The sequence below is a fragment of the Melanotaenia boesemani genome, chromosome 23, assembly GCF_017639745.1.
Source record: "Melanotaenia boesemani isolate fMelBoe1 chromosome 23, fMelBoe1.pri, whole genome shotgun sequence".
NCBI lineage: Eukaryota > Metazoa > Chordata > Actinopteri > Atheriniformes > Melanotaeniidae > Melanotaenia > Melanotaenia boesemani.
This window is the reverse complement of record NC_055704.1, coordinates 21,809,483-21,832,775: the sequence shown is the minus strand read 5'-3', so window position 1 is coordinate 21,832,775 and position 23,293 is coordinate 21,809,483. Positions and strand designations below refer to the sequence as shown.

At 38.3% G+C, this 23,293-nt stretch overlaps 1 protein-coding gene across 1 annotated transcript in view; it reads right to left on the bottom strand.

Moving 5' to 3' along the window:
• Positions 1-23,293, bottom strand: part of exoc4 (exocyst complex component 4) — a 118,573-nt gene that overhangs the window by 58,712 nt on the left and 36,568 nt on the right. Inside the window, exon 11 of the mRNA XM_041977070.1 lies at positions 16,351-16,447. Within this exon, the coding sequence (XP_041833004.1) occupies positions 16,351-16,447 (97 nt within the window). The remainder of the gene's footprint in view (positions 1-16,350; positions 16,448-23,293) is intronic.

Genomic DNA, 23,293 nt, shown 5'->3' with positions numbered 1-23,293 from the left:
ATGGCGTGAGAGCCAGCCTATTACCAATTCCACCTAAGCAGATAGACAGAGACACAAAAACCATCACAAGCGTGCAAACCTTGATAGTGACACCTCACAGAAATGCCTCAATCACGGTTTGCATGGCCTGGAGGGAACAAGGTGACAGCTCTCATATTGGAGACGGCCAACAAAATGCAATTCCTGGAAGTCAGCTCTAGGGCTGTGTGTCTGTCATACCTACAGCTCTGATAACACTCCCACACATCACATTACACTGTTGAAATAGCCACCTCTCAGCGTATAGGGCAGTGGCAAAATGAAAAGTGGCAATATGGCGAAATGCACACACCCACGTCAAACGCGGGTGTTTGTGTATACATTACTGCCAGGGGAAATATGATGTTAGGGGTTAAATTATTCATTGATCCATTCATAGCCTTTCCAAGCCTGCTTATTGTAGTGTCATGTCTTAGTCTGTGTGTGAGTGTGTGTCCACCTGAAAGAGCTCTCCTGGGAAGAGGGAGAGACAACCTTGAGCTAGCACTGACCTTTAACTTTGAGTTTTTCACTTGAAAAAAAGTGACAGGTGTGTGGGCAATGTCTGCGAGAGGTGAGTTTTTATGCACATGGCCATATGGGTAAACAGAGAGTCTGTCTATGAAATATTTCAGGTATCAAGATGACCAAGGGGCACTGAGGGAGGAGGAGAAAAATGAGGGCAAGCGGAGGACGGGAAAGTAGACGAGAGGAGGCTCCCTGTTGGGTAAAATTCAAAGCAGACCATCAGGCCTTAAATTAATTAGCAAGATAATTAACTTTAAATTATATGAATGATTCAATATTATCAATTAAAGCAGCAGATAATTAGACAATTAACTAATAAAAGGATAAAATGAAAGCTGGACTGAATTCTACTGAAATGGTCTTTCTACATTTAATTTAATAAGCATGAGTGCTGTGTGGTAACAGCTTGTGATGGAAGTGGCAGCTCACTAATCAGGAGCTGATATTGAATTGTTTGTGGCGAAAACTGATAAAGAGCAAAAGCTTCAGTCACAAGAAGGGTTGGGGTTTCATAAGTGTGTCATTTAATAAAGAGATTAGGTATCTACAATTGTTACAAACCAAACCCTTTGAAAATTGTTTGAAAATGCCGTGAGATGTGGTGAACCTTCCACATACATCTAGAGCAGGCATGTCAAACTGGTCCAGCAAAGGGCCGTGTGGCTGCAGGTTTTTGTTCCAACCAAGCAGCAGCACACCAGATTTGACTGATTCAATCAACTGATCTCAGTCTTCAGACAGCTGACTGGTCAAACTGTGTGCTCTTGGCTGGCTGGAACAAAAACCTGCAGCCACACGACCCTTTGCTGGACCAGTTTGACATGCCTGATCTAGAGCATGCTTTATGTGAAGCTCTTGTGAAGCTCAACCACAAGAACTACTTCAGGCTGGTACTGTAAGATGTTGTTTGAATGGTTGGGTTTTTAGCCTGAGGCAGAAGATGCCTGGAGGATCCACTCCTGACTTCAGTGGACTAATGTGATGCCAGAACATATGAGTCTTGATTAAGATTAGTAACTACAGGATCTTAAGGGCTCTACAGTTCTGCATAAGTAATAATGTCAGAATTTAGGTTTTAAGGTTTGATGTTTCAAGCTACCCACCAGAGAAAAAGTTGATCAATTAAAAGATGGAAACTTCTTAAGGGGCTTTAACCTACTACTTTTTGTAATCTTTCATTTTACTTCTGATTTAGATGCTAACATGTGTTTAGCCTCTACAAACGAACACAAACACATTGGGTACAACTCTGAATGTTCCTCATTTGTGCCAGTTATAAGCACTTTAAATATAGACACTGCCTCTGCTCACTAATTTGCTAGCATGAAATATTGAACATTGCAATCTGCTTAAACTAATTAGCATTTGTAGCTTTTACAGACACCATAAATGCATCCATACTGAAGTTGTAACATGACACCAAAGAAAGTGAAAAGCGCATTACCACCCTCAACAACCTTCTTCTCCCTTTAACAAGCCTGTCAGTCAACTATGTGTACGCCGTCATCTTCATTACACAAAATTCACAGTTATTTCCTGCTGCTTACAGTCTATGTAGGCAGCAGGAAATTTGTATGTACCTGTATATTTCACAATACAAGCAAAGAAACAGGAATCTAAGTAAATTTAAGGTAAGCCATGAACAAAGAAAAAACTAGTGGCAATAAATAGCTGATTTAATATTGAGTAGTTACTGTTTTATAACATACATATTTACACCCTACTAGTATGATATTTAACTTTAGATATTCCTATCCAAAGCCATTCCCTAAAATATGCACTGGTTCATGTGATGATGGAAACTTCCCTGCAGCAATTGAAGCTGATGTCTTGTGGCTTACATTTTATTGGTTTATTTTATTCTAAAGCATTGTTTCACTGTCCAAGATAAGCAATGCTCAATAAACAGCCAGGAAAATGTTTTGTTTTGTTTAGGGTGAAGGTTAGTCTATAAGGGAGGATGATGAAGTTACTGTGCTGTCTGTTGAAGAAGGCCAAAGATAAGCAACATGCACATTCAAATCAAATAGTTCTGGGGACTGTGAGAGTACACAGGACCTTCTGCAGTAATGACATGTTTCCTGACTGTTTCCTCAGCACTGACAGAATAACTGAAGTCAAGTAACAACCAGCTGGCAAATTAGCATTTATGCAAGTTGAAGCTGCTTTGTATTCTTTTCTATTGTATGGATACTATGTTGGCCAACAGTTATAGGAACTATTTAAAAGTTCCTTGAGTACCTAAGAGCACCTAATGATTATAAACTTGAAGCTGTTGTGGTGGGGATCAGTGGTGTGTGGTTGTAGGTAAAGGGTGGCGAGTAAAGACCAATAACACGACAGCATGACTCTGTGTTAAAATGTATGCAGTAAGGCCAGAAATGAAACAGAGGGTTACTATAAACCAGGCAATTTCATATTATAAGTTGCCAGGGTAACTGATGTTGAACTAAGTTAACTTTGCTTTATAGATCTGTATAAACTGAAAGTAGTCAAAGTAATATATTAATCCTGACATATTTAGTACATTTAATAAATAGGCTAATGAAAAAAAATTTTCTCAGGCTCAATGAGTGCAAGGCAGAAAACTTTTATCTTTAACATTCTGTTACTGTCAATATAAAGTTATTAAATTATAATATTATTAGCACTTGCTGTCCTGATGCAAGTCAGTGTGTAGAAGTATATTTTTTAAATAATTAAAATTACTCATACTTCATACATTAGATGCTTTCAAAAAGTATAAAGGGGATTGAGGAGACGTCAAACTTAACCTTTGAGCAATTATTTTTCCAGAATTATAACAATTATAAAACTAATGGTTGCAGTCTGGAGTTTGGATAATAACAGAAATCTTTCTTACAAGAGGTCAAGGGAGAGCAGTAAATGAGTCACTAAGAGTAAAAAGACAGAGGAACAAAGAAGTCTGGGCAGCAAAAAGAAGAGATGAAGAGATGAAATAAAGAGGATTAGGCATGAGGAATAACTATAATCAGTGCATAGCCTACAGTTAGAGACAGACTGGAGATTAACAAATACAGACTGAAGGACAGAGATGGAGGGGTTCTCTGGCTAATACTGAGATGACCCAAAATGGGTCAAAGTAGTGGTCCAATATCATACTGTGAGCATTTACCCTCTAAGCTTTAATGCTTTTAAAGAAAAAATTAATAATGCTTCACAGCTGGATTTTTTTTTTATTACTCCTTATCGGAACATTTATGGCTCAGAAATATCATTCAATTAATAACAATCTTCTTATTTGGAGTTTTGTTTTATCTAGAAATGTTAGACGATGAATGCTGCATGCAGTTAACACAAAGATGATTCATTAAAATGAACTGTTTCGTTTCTAAATCAAGTTATTGACGGATACTTTTTGTTTTTATTCTACTTTTCCAAGTATAAATACAGCAGGTGGTTAGCTGTGCTTTTTTGCATAAGCCAGACCCAATGGACTTTGTATCTGTTGCAAAGAGCTATCTTTTAGTGTAACGAAGGCTTCTGCCAGCCTACATCCTGGAATGCTCTCATTACTGTACCTTGGTGCAGTTGCCAAGGGAGCCAGAGTGATATTCAATACTTCTGTTACACATCCCTCCAACCTCATTTACACTTGACACCTGGCATTTGCATAATGGCCTTCCTCCATCTCCCATCTAGTCAGACACAGGGTGGAGGTGAGGCGGTTAATGTGTGTATGTGCTCGTACGCTCACGCTTGTTTGGTTGGGAGAAGGTATGCTTATCAAGTCTGTGTTTATATGTAGGTGTGCGTGATTCTCTTGCAGACAGGGGTTAAATCACTTCCTTCTTAATCTAGCTCATTAACCCTGTGGAGATCCTGGAGTGGCTGACTTGGGACAATTTGTGGAAGTACAGGTGGAAATGTGGAAATGCAAATGATAATCAGAGATGTTGTGACCCTAATCAGACAGAAATAGAAATTAAAGGGACAGGAGACTTTAAGATGAACATTTTTTCTCTTTTTTCAGAATATAAGGAGTGGGAGATACAAATATACAGATTTTAGAGCAAAAGTAGCATGTTTAAGGAGTTCTTGTTTTTTAATGCTGCTAGACCCACTTAAAAAAACCTGATTAAAGTCTTTCCCACTGTGTGTAGTACCAAGTTGACCTCTGGGGGCTATAACTTACTAGTCCAGTAAACATCCACCTACAAGAGGACAGACATGTGACTACAACATCTACACTCTATCCTCAATGCTTTTGTGGACCAAAGTTTCTGATAATCGTGACGTGAAGATATTTACATGTTTGACTAGACCATGTACATCAGTACTACAGAGCAGGACAGAGAATAAGCTTCCAACTGTGTAGACGGCAGGTTAAAAAAATTATTATTATTTTTTTTTATCTCTGAGTTGTTGCTATTGGTTTTAGAGCCTCCATGTAATACAATAGTCGACAGACTGAACAACCTATACTGGTATAGAAAGCCAGACCTGTCTTCCATCACCTGGAAACACAAAGACATTCTTTGTTTTCAAAGACATTCACACAGGAAAAGCGTGTCAGACAGCAGTGTAATAGTAGACAGAAAGCACTTCCAGATATTGTGAGAATTGCTGGTAAAACTATTAATACTGATACTTGGGATCTCTTCTAAATGCAGTGTGGACAAGTGTGTAAACAGTTAAAATATTTGATCGTTTCTGTTTTTAATTGCTGTTTAAACAAAATGATAAGGGATCTTATGATCATGGCTCAATTTGATTTTCCCCAAACACGTTGATGAACACACTCAAACGCACATACATAGACCCCTGAAGCAACTGTTATCTTTATACACACTTCCACATATTACAGAAAGATTCCCTCTTTCTCATAATATGCCAATTTGTCAGAAATGTACGCTTTATATAGGGCTCCCCATAAAAAGAAAAAACAATATAATCCTCCCCCATTTCACTTCCAACCAGAGAGCTGGTAAGCTAGAACAGAGTGAAACGTCGTACTTAGCAAATTGCATTTGAATCCAAGGGGGAATAAATACTACAGATAAAGACTGCTCTAATGTGCTCAGATCCATTAGAAATCTCATATTCACACATCGTAGAAATCACATTACAAGATGCCCCTAATGTCATTTCCCAGGGCTTTTCCAACAAAATCTGCTGCAATGGTGAGACACTAACATCAAACATAATGGATTTTTTGCCTTTTCCCTTCTCTCACCACCTCCCTTCTGTTCATTCCCTTTTTAGAGTTTGTTCTGGTAGATATTCCCCCTCCTCCAATCTTTACTGTTGTGGATGTAAGCTTTGTTTGGATGGATATAATAAATTTAAACAGTTTTAACGATGATGGCACTCACAGAGGGAATTACGCTAAACATATAACACCTCTTTACTTCTTGATGCCCCATGAGGACAGCATGGCTTTACGGCAGTGTTACACTTCATTTTACAAGCGTTTCTAATCCTCCACTTCCTGCTTTGCTTACCTAAGCAAGTCAAAGCTGGTCTGGATGCGTCTTTGAGTAAAAATGATCATTAACATTGATTTTCATCTAGGAAAAGAAGAAACTGTTGGACTGGCATGTATTTAAATTCACCACTTTTAACTACAGGTGATAAAAAGACATAAAAAGGCAAGAAAAGGAGAAAGGATGAAGACTCAATCAGGCTGTGTGTTTGGTTTTTCCAGTGGCTGAACACTCAATGGGCACACCAAGACTCCACAGACTGCCAGGGGATCAACCCATCGCTGATGGGGAAAAAGGATAGATATTCACTCTCTTCAAAAATGAGTGAGTACAGAATTTTAGCAGCTCAGGTACAGCTCCGTTCGGCCACAGTGTTATCAATATATGGGCAAATTAAAAATTCTACTTTTAATAACCTCTACTAAACACCACTCTTTCTTTTCCTAATTATTATAACAAATACCCTAAAAGTATTCTTCAAAGTGAAACAGATAATGAGCACAATCAGAGGTGAAATGACACCTGTGCATAAATCAGAGATGAAAGCAACAAACTCATGAACCAGCTCCATATTTTGTGTGAGATGAGCTAAATATGGCGTTTATATGGACATCTCAGAAATAAATTAATCTAGACAAATTAGTAAGGGAGGAAAATTGACAACACAGAAACATAAATCACTTATTTTGTTGTTTTGTACACATCAATTTAACAACACATACACATGCAGTGGACAAACTCTCTCAACCCCAGTTATTTACTGTCTGGAGTCTGTTTAACCACTGCTGGATTGGATGCTGCCCTGAGCTGAGACCATCTATCTTTAAGAGTAATTAACCATCCAGAAAGATGGACTAACTTATGTAACCACCAATTAGGAAATAAACAATCCTCTCAGAGGAAGTTGGGAGAATTTTAATGAGGTTTAATGACTTGTTGATTGGCTGGTGGGGTTTGTTTAGAGAGGTACACAGGGCAGATGTGATGGGGAGAGCTTAAAAAACAAACTCCCACTGCATTCACCCTCATCTGCACACCTCATGTGTTTGCTGCATTATTATATTCCACAACAGAAATGGGGAAATGTGTGTGTGATCTTCATAGAGAGTCGAGGTATGTGTGCTCATGTGTGCATGTATGCTTATCTAGAGCTCCGTTCAACAATCAACCAACCCCCCACTTCAATACACATCCACACACACACACGGTGCTTTTTCAGAAGCGTAGCCCCAGACAGGGTGAGCAGATCAATCAATTACATCTCTGCTCCAGCAATCAAACAAGGTTATTATCAGGCAGCAGCTCACCGACCTGGAAAGGCCTGGCCAATCAAAGGCTGCTGTGATGTGGGGGCCGGCACCCGCTCATGTGACAGTAACACAGAGTGGCAGCTCATGTTGTCAGGGGATAGAAGGATGGAAAGAGGAAAGACACAACTGTGGCTGAATTCAAAGGACAAAAAAAAAGAGAAACAGAAGGAAGCGCGAGGGACAGGAACAAAAGAAAATCTGTAAATCATCTCTGGCAATCTCTCTCCACCTTGACCCTGCTCAGAGGACAGAAGATAAGAAACAGAGCTGCAGCGTACCATTTCTTTTCTGAATATCTCTTTTAAATAGCGTTGTTATGTTTCCCATCTTTGTTGGGGAACATTATAACGCAGAAAAATGCAGGAAATAGAAGCCGAGGAAGACCGAGGGATCTGACAAATAAACAGCTCACTGTGCTTCATTGAGGCTCAATAATTCTTCTCTAAGCAGCAGCCCCCTCTGGAATTCATTCGAAGCGCATTAAGAGCATTCTGTCTTCCCACTCCTGTCCTTTCATAGCAACAGGTCTGAACAGTAGTAATGGGGCCTAATTAAATCATCGGATACTCAAAAAATGTAGACTTTCTATTTCATTGAATTATCATTTGGCAACACAACATGCCGTGCAACACACCCACCCACACACACACACACACACACCTACAATTCTCCTGAGAAAACAATCTAATCTTTTTAAAAGCTGCCAATCAGAGACAATAAGGCACCATGGGGGGACAAAACTGATAAGAAAAGCTGTGCGAACATCTGTGTGATTATGGTCTGGTCATCTGGGCAAGCTTCAAATACTGACCTCTGTGTATATGTGTGTGTGAGCAATTTCTACTTTAATTTCTACTTCTAATCTGACCAGGCTACAGCTTAACAGTGTTCACTATTTTTCTCCACAATGACCTCAAACCTGAGGAACCCTCAAAGCTGACTCCATAAGAAGTCTACTGCTGAGCTTTCAGACAAACTAGACCCCCTTAAGCTCCAACTGACGGCCACCTGCTTCACATGAGTCTGCTGGACAGGTTGCCCTGGGAACCCAGCCTGATTCCATTATGGGATGGATAAACACAATCAAAGAGTTTATCCACCTTCAATAGCCAGAGAAAAGACCCCCACAATGATGGATTTAATCTCCTGCACAATATCTGGTGTGTGTTCAGGTGCATTTGATGCACACAGTGTGCACGTCTGTCTCTATGCACGAGTGTTTGGAAGACACAAGGGGACCGAAAACTCTGCAGCTCACGAGAAAGTGGCTGAAGCTGCACTTTGGAAAGTGATAAAAAGCAGCAGTATTATTTATGACATGGTCTGTTTGGTGTGTGTCTGTTGCCCTGTGGGGAAGCATCAGAGGGATAAAAGAATAAAGATGCGGCACGCAGTGCAGCTAGTGACCAGAAGGAACACTTGACAGCTTCAGAGCAAAATGGCATTGTGCTCTGTGGACATACAACAGTTTCACTTTTCTCTAATAATGTCTAATACTCTCCATCCGCCTGCTGCTGCTTCCTTTTCCTTTCATGTGCTGAGTATCCTGTTATTAGTTTATTTCATTTTTCAATATCTATATTAAACATAATGTTAAAGTAAAACTATCCCACATGGTCAAGTCAGAATATTAGCTGGAGTCATTAGAACTGGCACAATGTGAAGACCTTTAGATTTAAAAATTCTACTATTATGTTGTTAGCTTTTCTAGATTGAACAACACTGCAGAAAATATCTAAATTTTTTGTTGTTGTTTATCATGGTGCACGGTTGTTCACACCCCCTTCCTACTTGTTTTATAATTGCTGCATGTGTTGCACACTACCGCAGAGTAGACGGGGTCACAGCAGATATTTTTTTGAACACTTTGTCATGGTTCTCCCCCCTGTTGGTTCCTCTTGCTCCTCTGATTAACTACCATGCACTCATGTGTTTCACCTGCATCTTGTCAGCTTCCCTCTTGTGTGTGGGTATTTAATTTCCCCTTTGCTGAACATTTGCTCCCTTATATCCTTAAGACTTCTTCCAGTTTTTGGACTTTCTCAGCCTTGGATCAGCATTAAAAGAACTTTTGTTACAACCTGAACTGAGTCTGCATTTTGTGTTCACTCTATACCGTATCAACTTAGCAGAACATCTTTGTACTGTATTAAAAACAAGCTGCAATCCCAGAAAACTTCCCTCAAGTCTGGCAAGCATCAATAGCTCCACTGAGTTAATACAGTTAAAAATAAATCACTAACACAATCTCTATTTTCTGACATGTCAGATGTCTTGCCATCCCCAATTTTTCCTCTGAATACATCAACATCTAAGGAAGATAAAACGACTCTGAGCATACATATTGGTAAAAAGCCTCTATTACCCTGTATTTTATCCTTATTCCTGTTCACATACTACCCATATTTTTTCTAGATTTTCTCTTATTATGCAACATCTCTGCTGTTGGTTTTGTTCTTCTGCCTTTTTCACACAGTCTCCCTCTTTAATCTTCCCAGTGTAAAATCCTTGCTCTTCCTGATTCCCTGCTAAATTTTTTAATAGATGCTGGCTATAAAAAGAGACAGAGGGTGCTGTTTACTGAGGAAACTCCTAAACAAGAGAGAAACATGAGAAAAGAGAACAAGGGGCTGGCAGAGCAAAGCCACATGTGCATGCATGTGTAAGGAAGGCTTAAGAAAAGACATCTAGTCTGTATTTTAACAGACAATGTACAGACAATTTTAAGTACAGATGGTATTGTTGAACTATTTAGCCATTTTCAGGTGTTTTAAATAAGTCATAATGTTTCTGGTAATGTAAAAATCTTTCAGGGTGCAATTAAAATGATTCCCTGTATTACTTACTATCTGGCAAAGCCATCTCTTTTATCTCTTTTAAGCCACCTCTAACTGCAGGACTTATATGGATTATAAGCACAAGAATAATGGTGCTCATTCTCCATGTTGAAGTAGGGAGTGTACATTTTACTAATGCAGTTTTGCTTTCCAGACAAAGCAATAATCAAACTTGTATTTTCTGTCTCATCATCATTAGCGACCACTAAAAGATGTAATTATATGCAGATGACTGAATTATTATAACAACTGTCTGCTTCTACAGTCCCCAAATAAATGTGGTCACGTTCTAGCTTTTGCAATTAATTTGGCAGATGCCCCTTTAACGATGCAATAACTATGCTAGGTGACTAACTGCAACATCTCTAAACAGACACAGTAATATACCAACACACTGTAGCACTTCATAATTTTCAAACTGGAACAACAATGTTTAACCCTTATCCCTATTTTTCATTAACATTACTAGATGGACAGAAAAAGTGCACATCTAAGGATAATACCTTGAGAAACCTCATAAATACTTTATACGAACCTCCCAAGGCATACTCCATTTCTCTGCTGCTCTTTCTATTGGGCTGTGTGTGCTGCTCAGGAGGGGAGTTAATGAATGAATGTGTGAAATTAGTGCAGAATCAGGGTGTGTGTCATTTTCACCACAGGTTGTAATGGCGGGAAGTCCTCCTGCCCCTTTCCTGTCATCAGGCTCTTTTCATTCCCTCACACTACTTTACCCAGACAAGGGCACTTAAAGTAAAATTCAACATGAGTAGACATTTTTCATTTCAACAATTACAGTTTCTTTTACAGTCTGCCCCCCTTCCAAAAAAAAAGGCTTTATGTCCAGTTAAGTAAACTCAGTAAAGCACTTACACCACCCACATGCTCTTAGCATTGCCACTGCAAGGCCAGAGGAGATTTACATTAGCTAGAATAAAAACGCCACCAGCTGCAAGGATTTTCAGTAGTAGAAATACTGCAAAGTTAGTATACCAATCGTTGCAGTCTACTGTGTGTACTTTACAATTGTGGGGGTTAGGGATCAAACTTGGACATTATGTGTAAAACATGGCAAACCCGTGGTTGCTATAAAAGATCTGAATCAGTTTTTTATCAGTTTTAATCAATTTTTATCTTGATCAGATTTTTTTATATCAACGACAGTAAAGAGTAAGATTTAATTTCTTCTTAAATATATTTTTTTCCTTTAAAGTTTAATGGCTGTGAAGAAGAACTTGTGGTCACTTTATTACGAATCAACACTGTCATATCAACAGCATTTCTGCACAGAAGGAAACACATCCAACTAATAACTAAATTATAACTAATTAACTAATAAAATTGAGGGCTTGAAAAACAGTCCAGGAGGAGTGGAGCGTTCATGTGCATGAGTTCCTTTATCATACTTTCTTCCAACAGATAATAGTATAAGACTGCTGGAGCTTGAAATGTATGAGCTGGAGATTAATAAAGAGTTGTTGATAAATGCTCCATTTCTAATATTTATAAGATAATATATTATTACAAGATCTCATTATTAGTTCAAGAAAATTTACACGTTTTTAACAAATTATATATATATATATATATATATATCTTCATGCTAATTCTTGGCTAGTGTATGCATATTTATTTCTGAACACAGGTGTTTTATCTCCAGATTCTGTACCAGATTACAGTTTTGCACATTTCTTGGATAGAAAGGGATAACAATCATTGCTTCATCTTGAATGAAAGTGAACAGAATTCTGCTGCATACAAAAAAGAAAACCTGCAGAGCTGCTGCTGTCAGCTCTCTACAGGTATCTGTTAAGAGATTAGTGCAAGTTCAGAATCGCTTACCTCACTTGCCACAAAAAACATGTTTACAGCTCATAAGCCGCATGTAAAAAGTGGATTATTTACAGATTTAGTATGTCACTTTTTTTTTTCTTCCCCAGACTTGTAAGTGCGATTCTTAGCAAATAATTAGTCAAGATTGCTGTTGACATCATCTCACCAATGTCACATGGCTGACAACATTCAAAAGCCCTTCAGTGTGTAGCATTAAGCTGAATATGCTAAAACTCAGGAAATGTCTGTTTTTTAAAAGAATCTCAAGCATATCCATAACGAAGATAACATCATAGCAAAGAACTGAATATATGCTATAAATGAGGTAAAGGAGGTTTTTCCTGGTGTTTTCCTTTGGTGTTGGAAATTTCACCTGATGCAGTGTAGCCACATACACACACACACACACACACACGTTGACAGCAGCAGGCACAGTAGGACAAAAGAGCGGATGATGCAAGGAGATGCATTGTGTCACTTACACTGAACCGAACAACTCTAAACTGAATTATGCATGTACTTGTCACAAAGAAGAAGCTCTAAACTGATTTTTTTTTTTTTATTTATTTAATCCTGCTAAGTTTAGCTTCATTATTGTATTTTTACCTCTGGGCATTGAGACATCAGGAGGCATAGCCCTTCTTGGTCATTCTGTGGTAACAGGGAGAGATTAGGGGCCTGCATAAACTTTTTTTGAAATGCCAACCTTGTCCAGAGCAAGGGTTGTAAATACCACGGAAATGTCAGCAGAAGACCCCACAAGTCAAACTAAATTGGCTGCTATAAGCACAAACAATCCCTTATGTCCCATATTTTTGTGCCACTTCAAAAACAAGCCGTCTTCGCTAGTACGTCTGGCTACATTGCAAGACTTATGACTCGACACAGCTATTTATCTGAAACTCTATACACTGAACGAAAGCTACAGCAGTGATGTCGCCATAACATAATGTTCATTCAATGCAAAGTTGTTTCAGATAGTCACGTGCACTGAAGTAATTGACAAGAAAGCAAACATTAGCAGTGGCAAAGAGTCCATAGTTATTCATTTTTCTTTACACTCCATCCACATCATGGCTTTCAGCCAGAGGTGGTTGTAGCAACAGCAGGCGGATCAAAGTAGTCCAGATGTCCTCCCTCGCCACCTCTGGCTGTTTCTGAGGGACCCTGAGGCCTTCTAATACCAGGTGGAATACATTATCCCCCCAGCATCTTCTGTATCATAGATGCAAATATGCAGTTGTAAACTTTCTTCACTCTTTGCCCTCTAGACATTTTGTCCAAAACAAAATGGGCAACAAGTCACCACCTTTGTGAAGCCCCAGAGCTGAAAGTGCACTTAACATATTGCTAGGAGCACAAACATAGCTTGCACTTGGATTATACAAGGATTTAAGTCATGGGAACTGAGCTAGTACCTTGAGGTGGTAAGTAAAGTATTACAAGCCATCTCCGAGTCACCAAACACATTTAAACTGAATGAGAGAACTTCCATGACAACTTAAATACATCTGCAAGAACAAAAGGTCACACTTTACCTTTCTTTTGTTCCGTTTTATATAAGTAACCCTGGATAACCAACATAAGTTGTTGTAACAAGGTTTCTTTAATGCTGGGTTATTCTTCAATATGAAGTCAACCACATCCAACATGTAAAAACTGATAGATGGTGGAAGATGCAAATTTACAGATTTTTTAAGCTAGCGAAAACAATAATAGGAAAAAAGTGTTCAAATTAAGTACTGTACTCCCTTTATTTGATGGCTGAGGACATAACACATATTATCTCCCACGCACTGACACTGATTTCCTGTGCTGTAAACCCCAACCGCTTTTGTCATTAAAGCTGCCACGAGTTGCACGGCTGGCTGCAGGAGGTGTAGCGATCCATCAGCGGAGTGCCAGAGCTTTGCCATTAGAAAACCATCTGCAAGCAACAGCGCTCCACTGGCACTAGAAGTCTAGAGAGTCCAGGTGGAAGGGAGGGAGGAAGGGAGAGAGGAAGAGGGCTGGGAGCCCTGTGTTCAAGGCAGTTTGCTTTGATTGATATGAACCATTACAGACAACATGGGAGAAGTAGGCAGAGAGCTAGTCACCGTTTTATTTTTGGTCATTTGTTCAGACAAAAGCTTGGCCGGACCAATGCTGAATAGGGACTGAATGCCTGTGTGTGTGTGTGTCATAGAGGGAAAAAGGCAACAGAAAAAAGACTAAAAAAAAGATCCAAGGCCAAAGCAATGTAATCAGAAAATAAACACCACAAGCAAAAACAGAAAACACATACAAATGTTCCTGTATACTGAAAAGGACTAAAATTTGTGTTTTTTCTGCAATAAAAACTCAATATTTCTAAATCATAAATTTAGGAAGTGTTTTTGTAGAGTTGTGCTGCATGGGAGATTTAAAAAAAAATGATGAATTCCCCCTCTCAGGACTTCTTCTGAGTTTAAAACATTCTTTATCGAACTTACAAAAATCTACTATTTATTTTAACAAACCAAGCACTGGGGAGAAACCCCTTAATTCTGACTAAATTATTCATATCAGACAGGCTTCTCTTGTAGATAAGTAATTAAAAATGAGCTCCATTAGAGTGTTCCCTCTCTATCACAGAGCCAAAACAACTGTAAGATGACTTTTTTAAGCTAATTTGCTTTACTTTACACATACCGCAGTGAAACTATTCTCCATGTGCACATTGCAAAAGTAGCACTGAAACAATACTTTACATACATAAATTGTCTGTCCTGAAAAGCAAAGATTTGCCTTCAAGGATAATCAATCAATTAGGTAAAAGTAGCCTGACAACTGACAATACAATTCTGGTTAAAAGGGATGTGAAATGGCCGAGTAGATGAAGTGCAATCTATCTTAACTGACTTCATTGCCTGATGTGATCTGATCCAATTTATTGGAAAGTATGTACACATCATTCAGCCTCCAATACACTTGAACAAAACAACATTTGTCTGATCTATCTGTAGTGTTTATTTTTCTTTTTATGAGTGTATCCATATTCATTGACTGTTACAGTAAAGCCAAGATGGCCTGTGTTTACCATAAACTCCCAACTGGCTAAGCATCTAAGATACTTTTACTGCCAGAACATAAGTTGACCTGCCAACTTTTAGCAAATATTAAAGCGGAAGCATCAGAAATATTAATTTATCCTCCTTATAGGTTAAAAATATCCACCATGATATAGAATCCTAAAGATGTCCAACGTTCAGTGTAGAGAAAAAACGCATCCCTGTTTAATGGATCCTAAAAGGTAATGTATCACTGCCAGAACACCAATTCAATTAAACTTTCACTATTAGATTCACTCCACTTTACTGGGAATACTGCACTGTATAGAAAACTACCAGACATACAGAATGTGACCACAAAGACAGCTCTTCAGAGTTGTCAAATCTAAAAGGAAATAGAAATGAAAGTAGGAGTCGATTCCAATTCCCAAATGGTATCAACAAAGATTTCAAACTTAAGATAGATCATATCAAATCATGCTTGATTGACAATATCACACTCAACATTTAAAAAAAAAAAAAAGCTGAAATCAATAGTGACTAAAAGGCTGTATAATTAGTTTTAATACAATTTAATACATTTTACTGGTACTAAGTCGTGCCCCAGGCTGTAAATGTCTTAAGTGGTCCTTCTTTTCCTGTCCGACAAAGCAGTAGGACACAAGTTAAAGGAATCTTGCCTCACATATTCCAGTAAAGAAGGTTAGATCATTTATTAATTTTATATTAATTTGATTAATTAAAAGTAGCATTACTTAAGTTTCCAAACTTCTTTCAGCAAAGAAATGTAAGAGGACATTATCGAAGGAAGTGAGAAAAAGAAACAGAGAAAGTGACAGAGCAAGAGATAAGAGTCTGATTTTTACTCAAGAAAACTCAGAGGAGAGACAGGACACAAGACAGATGCTGAGTGAGCTTTCATTAGGAGGTGTCAAAGTGAGGAAATCTGCAAAAGTTCAGCAGTGGGGCTGTATGTACTCCTGTTATATGGAAATCAAGCTTCCTACATCTGAAGTTCCTGTTATGCTTAATAACTAACAACAGAGCATTGCTGTTGCCCACATCAGCTCAATACTGTGGAATTACTGCTACAGTACAACATATTCACACTGATGCACTTTAACTGTAAAAAGATGATTTGAATATGTTTTCTTGTGAATAACATCAACATAGTCACTAATACAGCAAGTAGTTCAATACAAGCAACTAAAACATGTTAAAGTGTCAATGTGACACTTTATACTTTCTATTTTATGTTGCTGATTGCATTCCTGATCCAAACACACCTTTAAATGACTTAAAAATCTGTTTTTGGCTGGAATATTCAGCGTTCCACTGGGTTCTGTACCTGAGAAGAGGCTGGAAGATTACAGTGATGTTCCTCGCTCCAGGCTTACAAAGAAACTTCATTTCTCCTCCCTCAATCAGGTTGTCATCAGCACCACCTAAAAAGACAAGAAGCAGGACTTGACTTAAAACAACTTGAACACACATATATGTTGCCATGAGGAAGTTAAAAGTTGGGTCAGGTATAGGACACTTCAGTTACAAAAAGAAGAGGGTGGGTTGTCCTTGCCTTTCCAGGAGCAAGAGATGCTGGATTCAAAGGCTGGTGGGACAAGGGCATACATACAAATAAGATATTACCATGACAGAAAAAATAAATCAACAGTGTCTGGGAAGGGTTATACAGCCATATTGGTTCTGACTGAAGCCTTTAAAAAGAAAAAGATAAAAATAATTTACTTAACTTGTCAGGGTCTTTAAAAATACAACGGAACAACACAAGCAAAATAGGGAAAGAACTAGACATAAAAATATCAGAGACGGATTGGTGTTCAGTGTGGTGCACACAACATTCGTCCACAAACTGGAAGTAGAGGAGAATATCTGGTTGGAAAATTTTGATCTTATTCTTCATTACACCACATATTAAAAGCAACCTATCTCAATCACAGGGCCTGTACTGGAGGTATGATTCCCGTTTGTTTATGTTATCCCCAAAAATTCAAACTTTTTGGGTAATTGTAAATCTTAATGTGGGAGAAATCCTGGGATAGAAGATTTCTAATAACATTATGCGTATGTGTTTCTATGTCTTGAAAGAGGATGTGATTATTAATAAACACTGGTACCTATTTTAAATACTATAACAAAGAACTGCTGTATGACTGAGTACCCAACCCTTAAATTAGTGGATGGATAGAGTTAAATAAATCTGTGTAATAGAAAAGATGAATTTCTGTCTGAAGAGCAGAGGAGAAACCATTCACAGGAAATGAAAGAAATGGACTACCTATACCAAAAGACAAGAGGACAAAACAAACTGAGCAGGACAATAAAGACATGATCTATATTACTATTACCATCAGAGGAGCCCCCACATTCTTGTCTGTTAGTTATGCATGATAGTTTGTTATTTCACTTTAAACAAAAATTACCCAAACAAAGTATTAAAGATAATAACTTATGGCCATGGAAGAGACTGGGCACCCTGCACGCACTTCGTTTACTGTCAATAACGCTGCAGCCCCTGATGATCAATGTGTTCAGTGTTTTAATTCATGTGCAGAAGATGCTACTAAAACCCTTTAATAGAGAACGTGCAACATCATCTTTGCACAGAATTGTGAGAGCAATTTGCCATTTTGGGTGAACCTGCTGTTTGTTTGCATCAGTTCAGCAGTGACTCTCATCTTTTTAATCTGTCTTATTCAGAATTTCTGATAAGTACTTCATCTCATCATTTTTTTCCTGAGTTGCGTACTCAGCTGCAACAGCAGCTTTGTTATCAGTGCACAAAAAGGAAATCAACCAGCAAATTTTCATCCTCCGTTTCCGTCTTGGTGCGCATAAACACACCCCAGAGAACAGTGGATTCTTCTGCAGGAACATTTCCAGCTGATGTGCTTCCGGCTGACTGTGGTTTGGATAAAAAAGACAGTTTGGGCTTTAGGTGAGCAGAAGTAAAGATGGCTGCATTTACAACGCGTCAGCTTGATGAATGGGATAATGAAAGAGCAGGTGAGGTGGTACACCTGACTCCCATGTGCAGATGAGAACATCACTTTCCTTCACTACATAGCAATCTCTGATTAGTACAAGTTCCAGTGTTGCTCTATCAGATATTAAGTCACAACATTCAGGACTGTTTAGTCTTTTCAGACATTTCAAAGTAGATCCTCCATCAGAAACAAAAGAAGCAATAGTAGACATTATCAGACAAAGAGAAGAAACAAAAGAGAGCCAGAGACAGAACAAGAGATAAAACAAGAGTCAACATAAGACTGTTTTTTATTGTCTAGGGAGAGCTCACACAGTACAGGTAGGACGAAAGATGGATGCCGAAACAGCCGTCGATAGGGGGCGTGTCACTGAGAAAATGGCAAAAATTAAGTAATGCATTTTTAACATATAAATGATCAATATGATGGTGTAGTTGAAGCCGACTCCCAGGTTTTAATCCATCCATTTGTTAAATAGCTGCATGAACATTTCGGTAGTAAATAAATTCATGGCAGGTGTAGGAACTTACACCAAACACCAGGTAAACACTGATATCTGAGACTGAAACGTGTGGATACACATCTAAACCTGAACTTCTTTCACTGTTCAGCAGATTGTAACGATGTTTGTTATTAATAATCGGTGTTTCTGCATAGTAATGACTCTTCACCTTTCCTGTCATGGTCAAGGCTTTTCTTTTTAACGTGCTTTAGTTGACACATTTTTACACAGTTTACTAGTGTCAGACCTGAAACTGTCAATGGAAACAGTACCCAGGTGCCCACAAAATGGTGGAAAAAGCCACAGTGTGCCACATGCGCATTCTCTATACATTTGTAAACACATTTAATGTGCTATTTTGTTCTTAATGTGGGAGACATTAGATTAGTGAATTATGTGTCTTAATCACCTTTCAAACTTTAACCCTTTATCACTGTGCATATCTAATTTGATGCATAGAGTTTCTGAGACCTACTACATCACTTTATGGTAAAACACTGATTAAAAATCCTGCTGCTCAGAACCCTGATACTTGTCTTCTCCCCCCTGGTGGACACCTTTTGCACTACAATAATTCTGATGTATCACATGGTAATAAACAATATACAGAGAGCAAATTGTTTGTTTTTACATTTTGTTAAAAGGGCCAAATGAAGACTCAAGATTGAAAAAATATGTGATTTTTCTCCTTACTATTACTTAGGTCCAGATTTAAAGGGTTAAAAAGGAGGTAGCAGTACTTTTGACTGCAATTCAGACATTTGATATAACACATTCATTTCCAAATACATCTTCCTACATAGTTTAAAGCCTTACAATCACTTCTCTGCACCATTTAAATAATATATAATTAATTTGAGAGCAGTCCTTCTTATCACTGTGCTCCTGCTGTCATAGAAAACCATGACTGCCACACGTTTGTGTCAGACCAATGACATTTAACCAATATTTTTAATTAATCTGACATTATTAGACATAAAGATTCAAAATATTAAAGCATTCAATCATTACAAGGGGTAGACCATGAACCATAATTGACACATCATTTGATCAACATGGCTCTCCATCATAAATTTGAATGCATCTGACATGCTCACTCTCCCGCATGCCCTGCATTGTTGTATGGGTAAACCCCTTAGCTAACAAGGTTAATCAAAAAATCATTGCCACGTAGCATCCCAGGGGTGGGTGAGACTGCTGCAGAGAGGTGGAAAGGTGAGATCACAGGGGAGAGAAAGAACACCGAAGCTCATTACCTTCGCTCATCCTGAAGTAATCAATAGAATTGATGCAGATGAAATTGCCACTTATTGTCAATATGGTAAACTGCAGAGCAAAAGGACTGCTGGGGTGTACGCAGTCATGTGCAAATGTTTTTGTAAGAATATTACGCATGAATGCAGGCGTACATGTTTACATAGAGGGTTCATCATGAGTGAGCAGACAAAATTTAGAGGTTGAGGTCTCAAAATGACAATGAGAGATACAAGGGAACTGCATTATTGGCTTTATTAAGTGGATTTCTATAGAATTTCCTCATTTTGTTTTATGGCACTCCCACTACTTCCATGACACTGGAAAAAACAGTCAATTCATTTAATATTTTTGGATTTAAACCAAGTTAGTCAGACACAAAATTAATCTTGCTTTATCATTTTAAATAATAGCAACAACACACTGACTGCACTGTCATTTCACTGATAGTTGGTAGGTATGTTGTGTCAGATGTAAAGGAAAAAAAAGTTTAAATTACACAAAAACTTAATCCACAGGTTTGGAAATGGTTATAGATTTGTGGGCATGTGTGTATCCTAAAATGGTCTTTGAGTGGGAACAAAGCCTCGCTCTGCTGTTTCCTTGTTTCATTTTCATGTTGAATGTGGCCTTGCAAAGCTCATGTGCTTCAGCACAAAGACGCCTCGCCCCAGTGCGAAAGTCTGCACCGCATTACCTGTGCAGCCATCCTAGCCTTGCATTCAAATGCATATCAGCTCATTGTTCCCTGTGCCGAGTTCCTTAATACATTTCTAATGGAACAAGTTTCATTTGAAAAGTGTGGGAGACAACACTCTCCACATTGTCATTAAAATGACATGAAAAGCTTTCATTCCATCCTATACCTTTACATCAAGGGTTTCCCATTCTGATCTGTTGCCATGAAATTTCCCTGCTTTCGTGTTGCTAAGAGGAGACAAAGATAATGTCCACATCACTCAAACGTTTTCTTTCTCTATCTCACTTTCCAATTATCTTATCTTTAGTGCCGATTCAATTAAAGCCTCGATTACAGGCTCACAAACAAAGCTTCCGCCAACACACTTTCTAACCCTCTACTTTCCTCTCATTCATTGGTTATTCGTGTGAAAAGAGCCGGCTGAACTTTTGTCTTATTCGTAACTTGCAAATGCTCAACTTTCTATGAATAACATCAACATGTCACACACTCTAGGGAAGTTAGCAATACTCATTCACTCTGAGAGCAACTTCCAGCTGGAAATACACACACCAAACAGACTACCGTGTATGTATCCCCCATGACTGTGACCAGTTTAATTTCATGCTCTAAACATCTGCATCCATGTCAGACAAAAAAGCGAGGCAGAGACCTCATTGATCCAATGGGTCTGGGACCAGCTGCCAACAGGGCATAGCACTGATGAATATTAATTAGGAGCAGATTAATATGCATGGCATTTCTCAGAGTTGTCTAGACGTGAAAGGGTGGCTCCGGTTTCAGGTCAGGATGCCACCAAACTGCTGCCAGCCCTGTCTCAATATAGCGTGTTAAAGTTTGATGTTGTTTGTGTGATTGATTTTTGTGCACTTGAGTATTTGTTTGTGTTGTCTGGATAAGTGTTGATGTGCATTTGTGTCTCTTGGGATGCAGTCTGATCCAAGATTAGTGAGAAGGGAATATGGAGAAAGCCTGGTGCTCAGTGGGGTAGCAAGTGAAATCTGGGCACGGAGAAGTGACACATTCTAATGTGGCCAAATCCGCCCTAAATCCCTCTAGAGGGTGACAGCATTGCCTATGATAGATACCCCTTAGTAGACAGTTATCCATAGAAAATATCCATGAATTATGTGGATAACAGGTATAGGGACTTTTACACTTAAAAATATTAGACAATAGTTTTGGACACAAACCAAAGACACATGCATCCTCTTTAAGGTGTGTAAGGCACATAGTCAAAAAACAGCTCTACGGAAACTACATACACACATGTTCAAACACACTCCCACACATAGTGACACCCATCGAAACCCCTGTGGTGACTAACCATGCACTCTCGGCCCACATCTAATCAAGTCAGGCAGTGACTTAGTGAAATTGCATTAGCTACACTTTCCTGGGTTTGATGAGAAACGGTCTGATCCTGTGATGAATTCCAGCCATGCCCAGATTTAGTCGGGGAAAGAATGAACTTGTGATGCCTTCTTTTACACACTTCTCTGTCCCCTGAGAACACTGTGTGTCTGTTTGCATCTGCAAGTCTGTGTGGGAGGGCGGCATGAGGAATGCCACACAAAAAGGCAAATCGTAATCCTTAATTTACAAGTGGTTTCGATCTGTTTTTGGGTCCACAAAGACAAACAAAGACAGGCAAAAGTAGTAAATCATAACATTCATTAATCTTAGTAGGAGGACATATGTGGGGAATATATATTACCTTGTATATACAATGACCCTTTGTGTTTTTTTTTTGTTTTGTTATACCATTAATAGCTTGCAAGGCCAGCAATGACAAGGCAAGTTGATCTGTACAGCACATTTCATGTAAAAGACAACTCAAAGTGCTTTACATAAAACATAAAAAACATTACAAAAAAGTGCAAAGGAAACATTAAAAACAGATGAATTACAGAGAGAGAAAAAAATGTTCATCTTTCACCCAATCTTGTTCTCCAGTGTTAACCACTAATTCCCCAACTGGCCCTCCTACTGTTTTATCTGTTTATCTATTAGATGTTTCTCACGGTAATGACCAGTCTGATGTTTTTATATGCTGATGAAGATGAGGGCAAATCAAAAAAATGTACAAGAAAAGTTGATGGTTTGACATATCAGAGGGCTTTCGTTTCATGTTTTAGTTTCAGGGTGTGTAAACTCAATGGACCGAATTAAACAATTCTTTTAAGTTTTTAGAAAAGCTCATGTGTCAGGAGGCTGTTTTCCAAAAGGTGTTAGAAATTACATTTACTTTCTCTGTCCACTGGGTTCCTCAACAGACAGACTTGAAAAGTTTTGAAGTTAAGTGGAAAAAAGAAAAACAAAAAAAAGAATAAGATTTAGCCCACAGGTAGGCTTTTAATGTAGCTTCTTTCATGTTTTAGCCATCAAATATGTAAGTTCATCCAAATCATTTTCCCTCTAAATCACATATTTATTTAATTTATAACATTTCCTTGATTTCTTTCGTCTTGCATTTGAGTTTTTATATATATATATATATATATATATTTATGTATGAGTCAAAGTTCAAGAAAAAGTTAATTTACACCAATATGTTGATTAGCCACATGCTCAGTATTGCTTATGGTTAATTAGCCATGTAGCTTCTATTCAGATTCTAACCTCCAGCCTAGATTAAGAAAACCAGACAGACTGGAAAAACCAGACAGGAATACCCTGAATGTGAAACAAATTTCTCAAATCATCTGTCCATAGTTTTATAATTTCACAACACTACTACCTTAAGTTTACATATTTTAACTAAACTAACTTTGCTCAAGACAAACAGCACATACCACCAACAATTAATATTCATCCTGCCGTTGGAGAG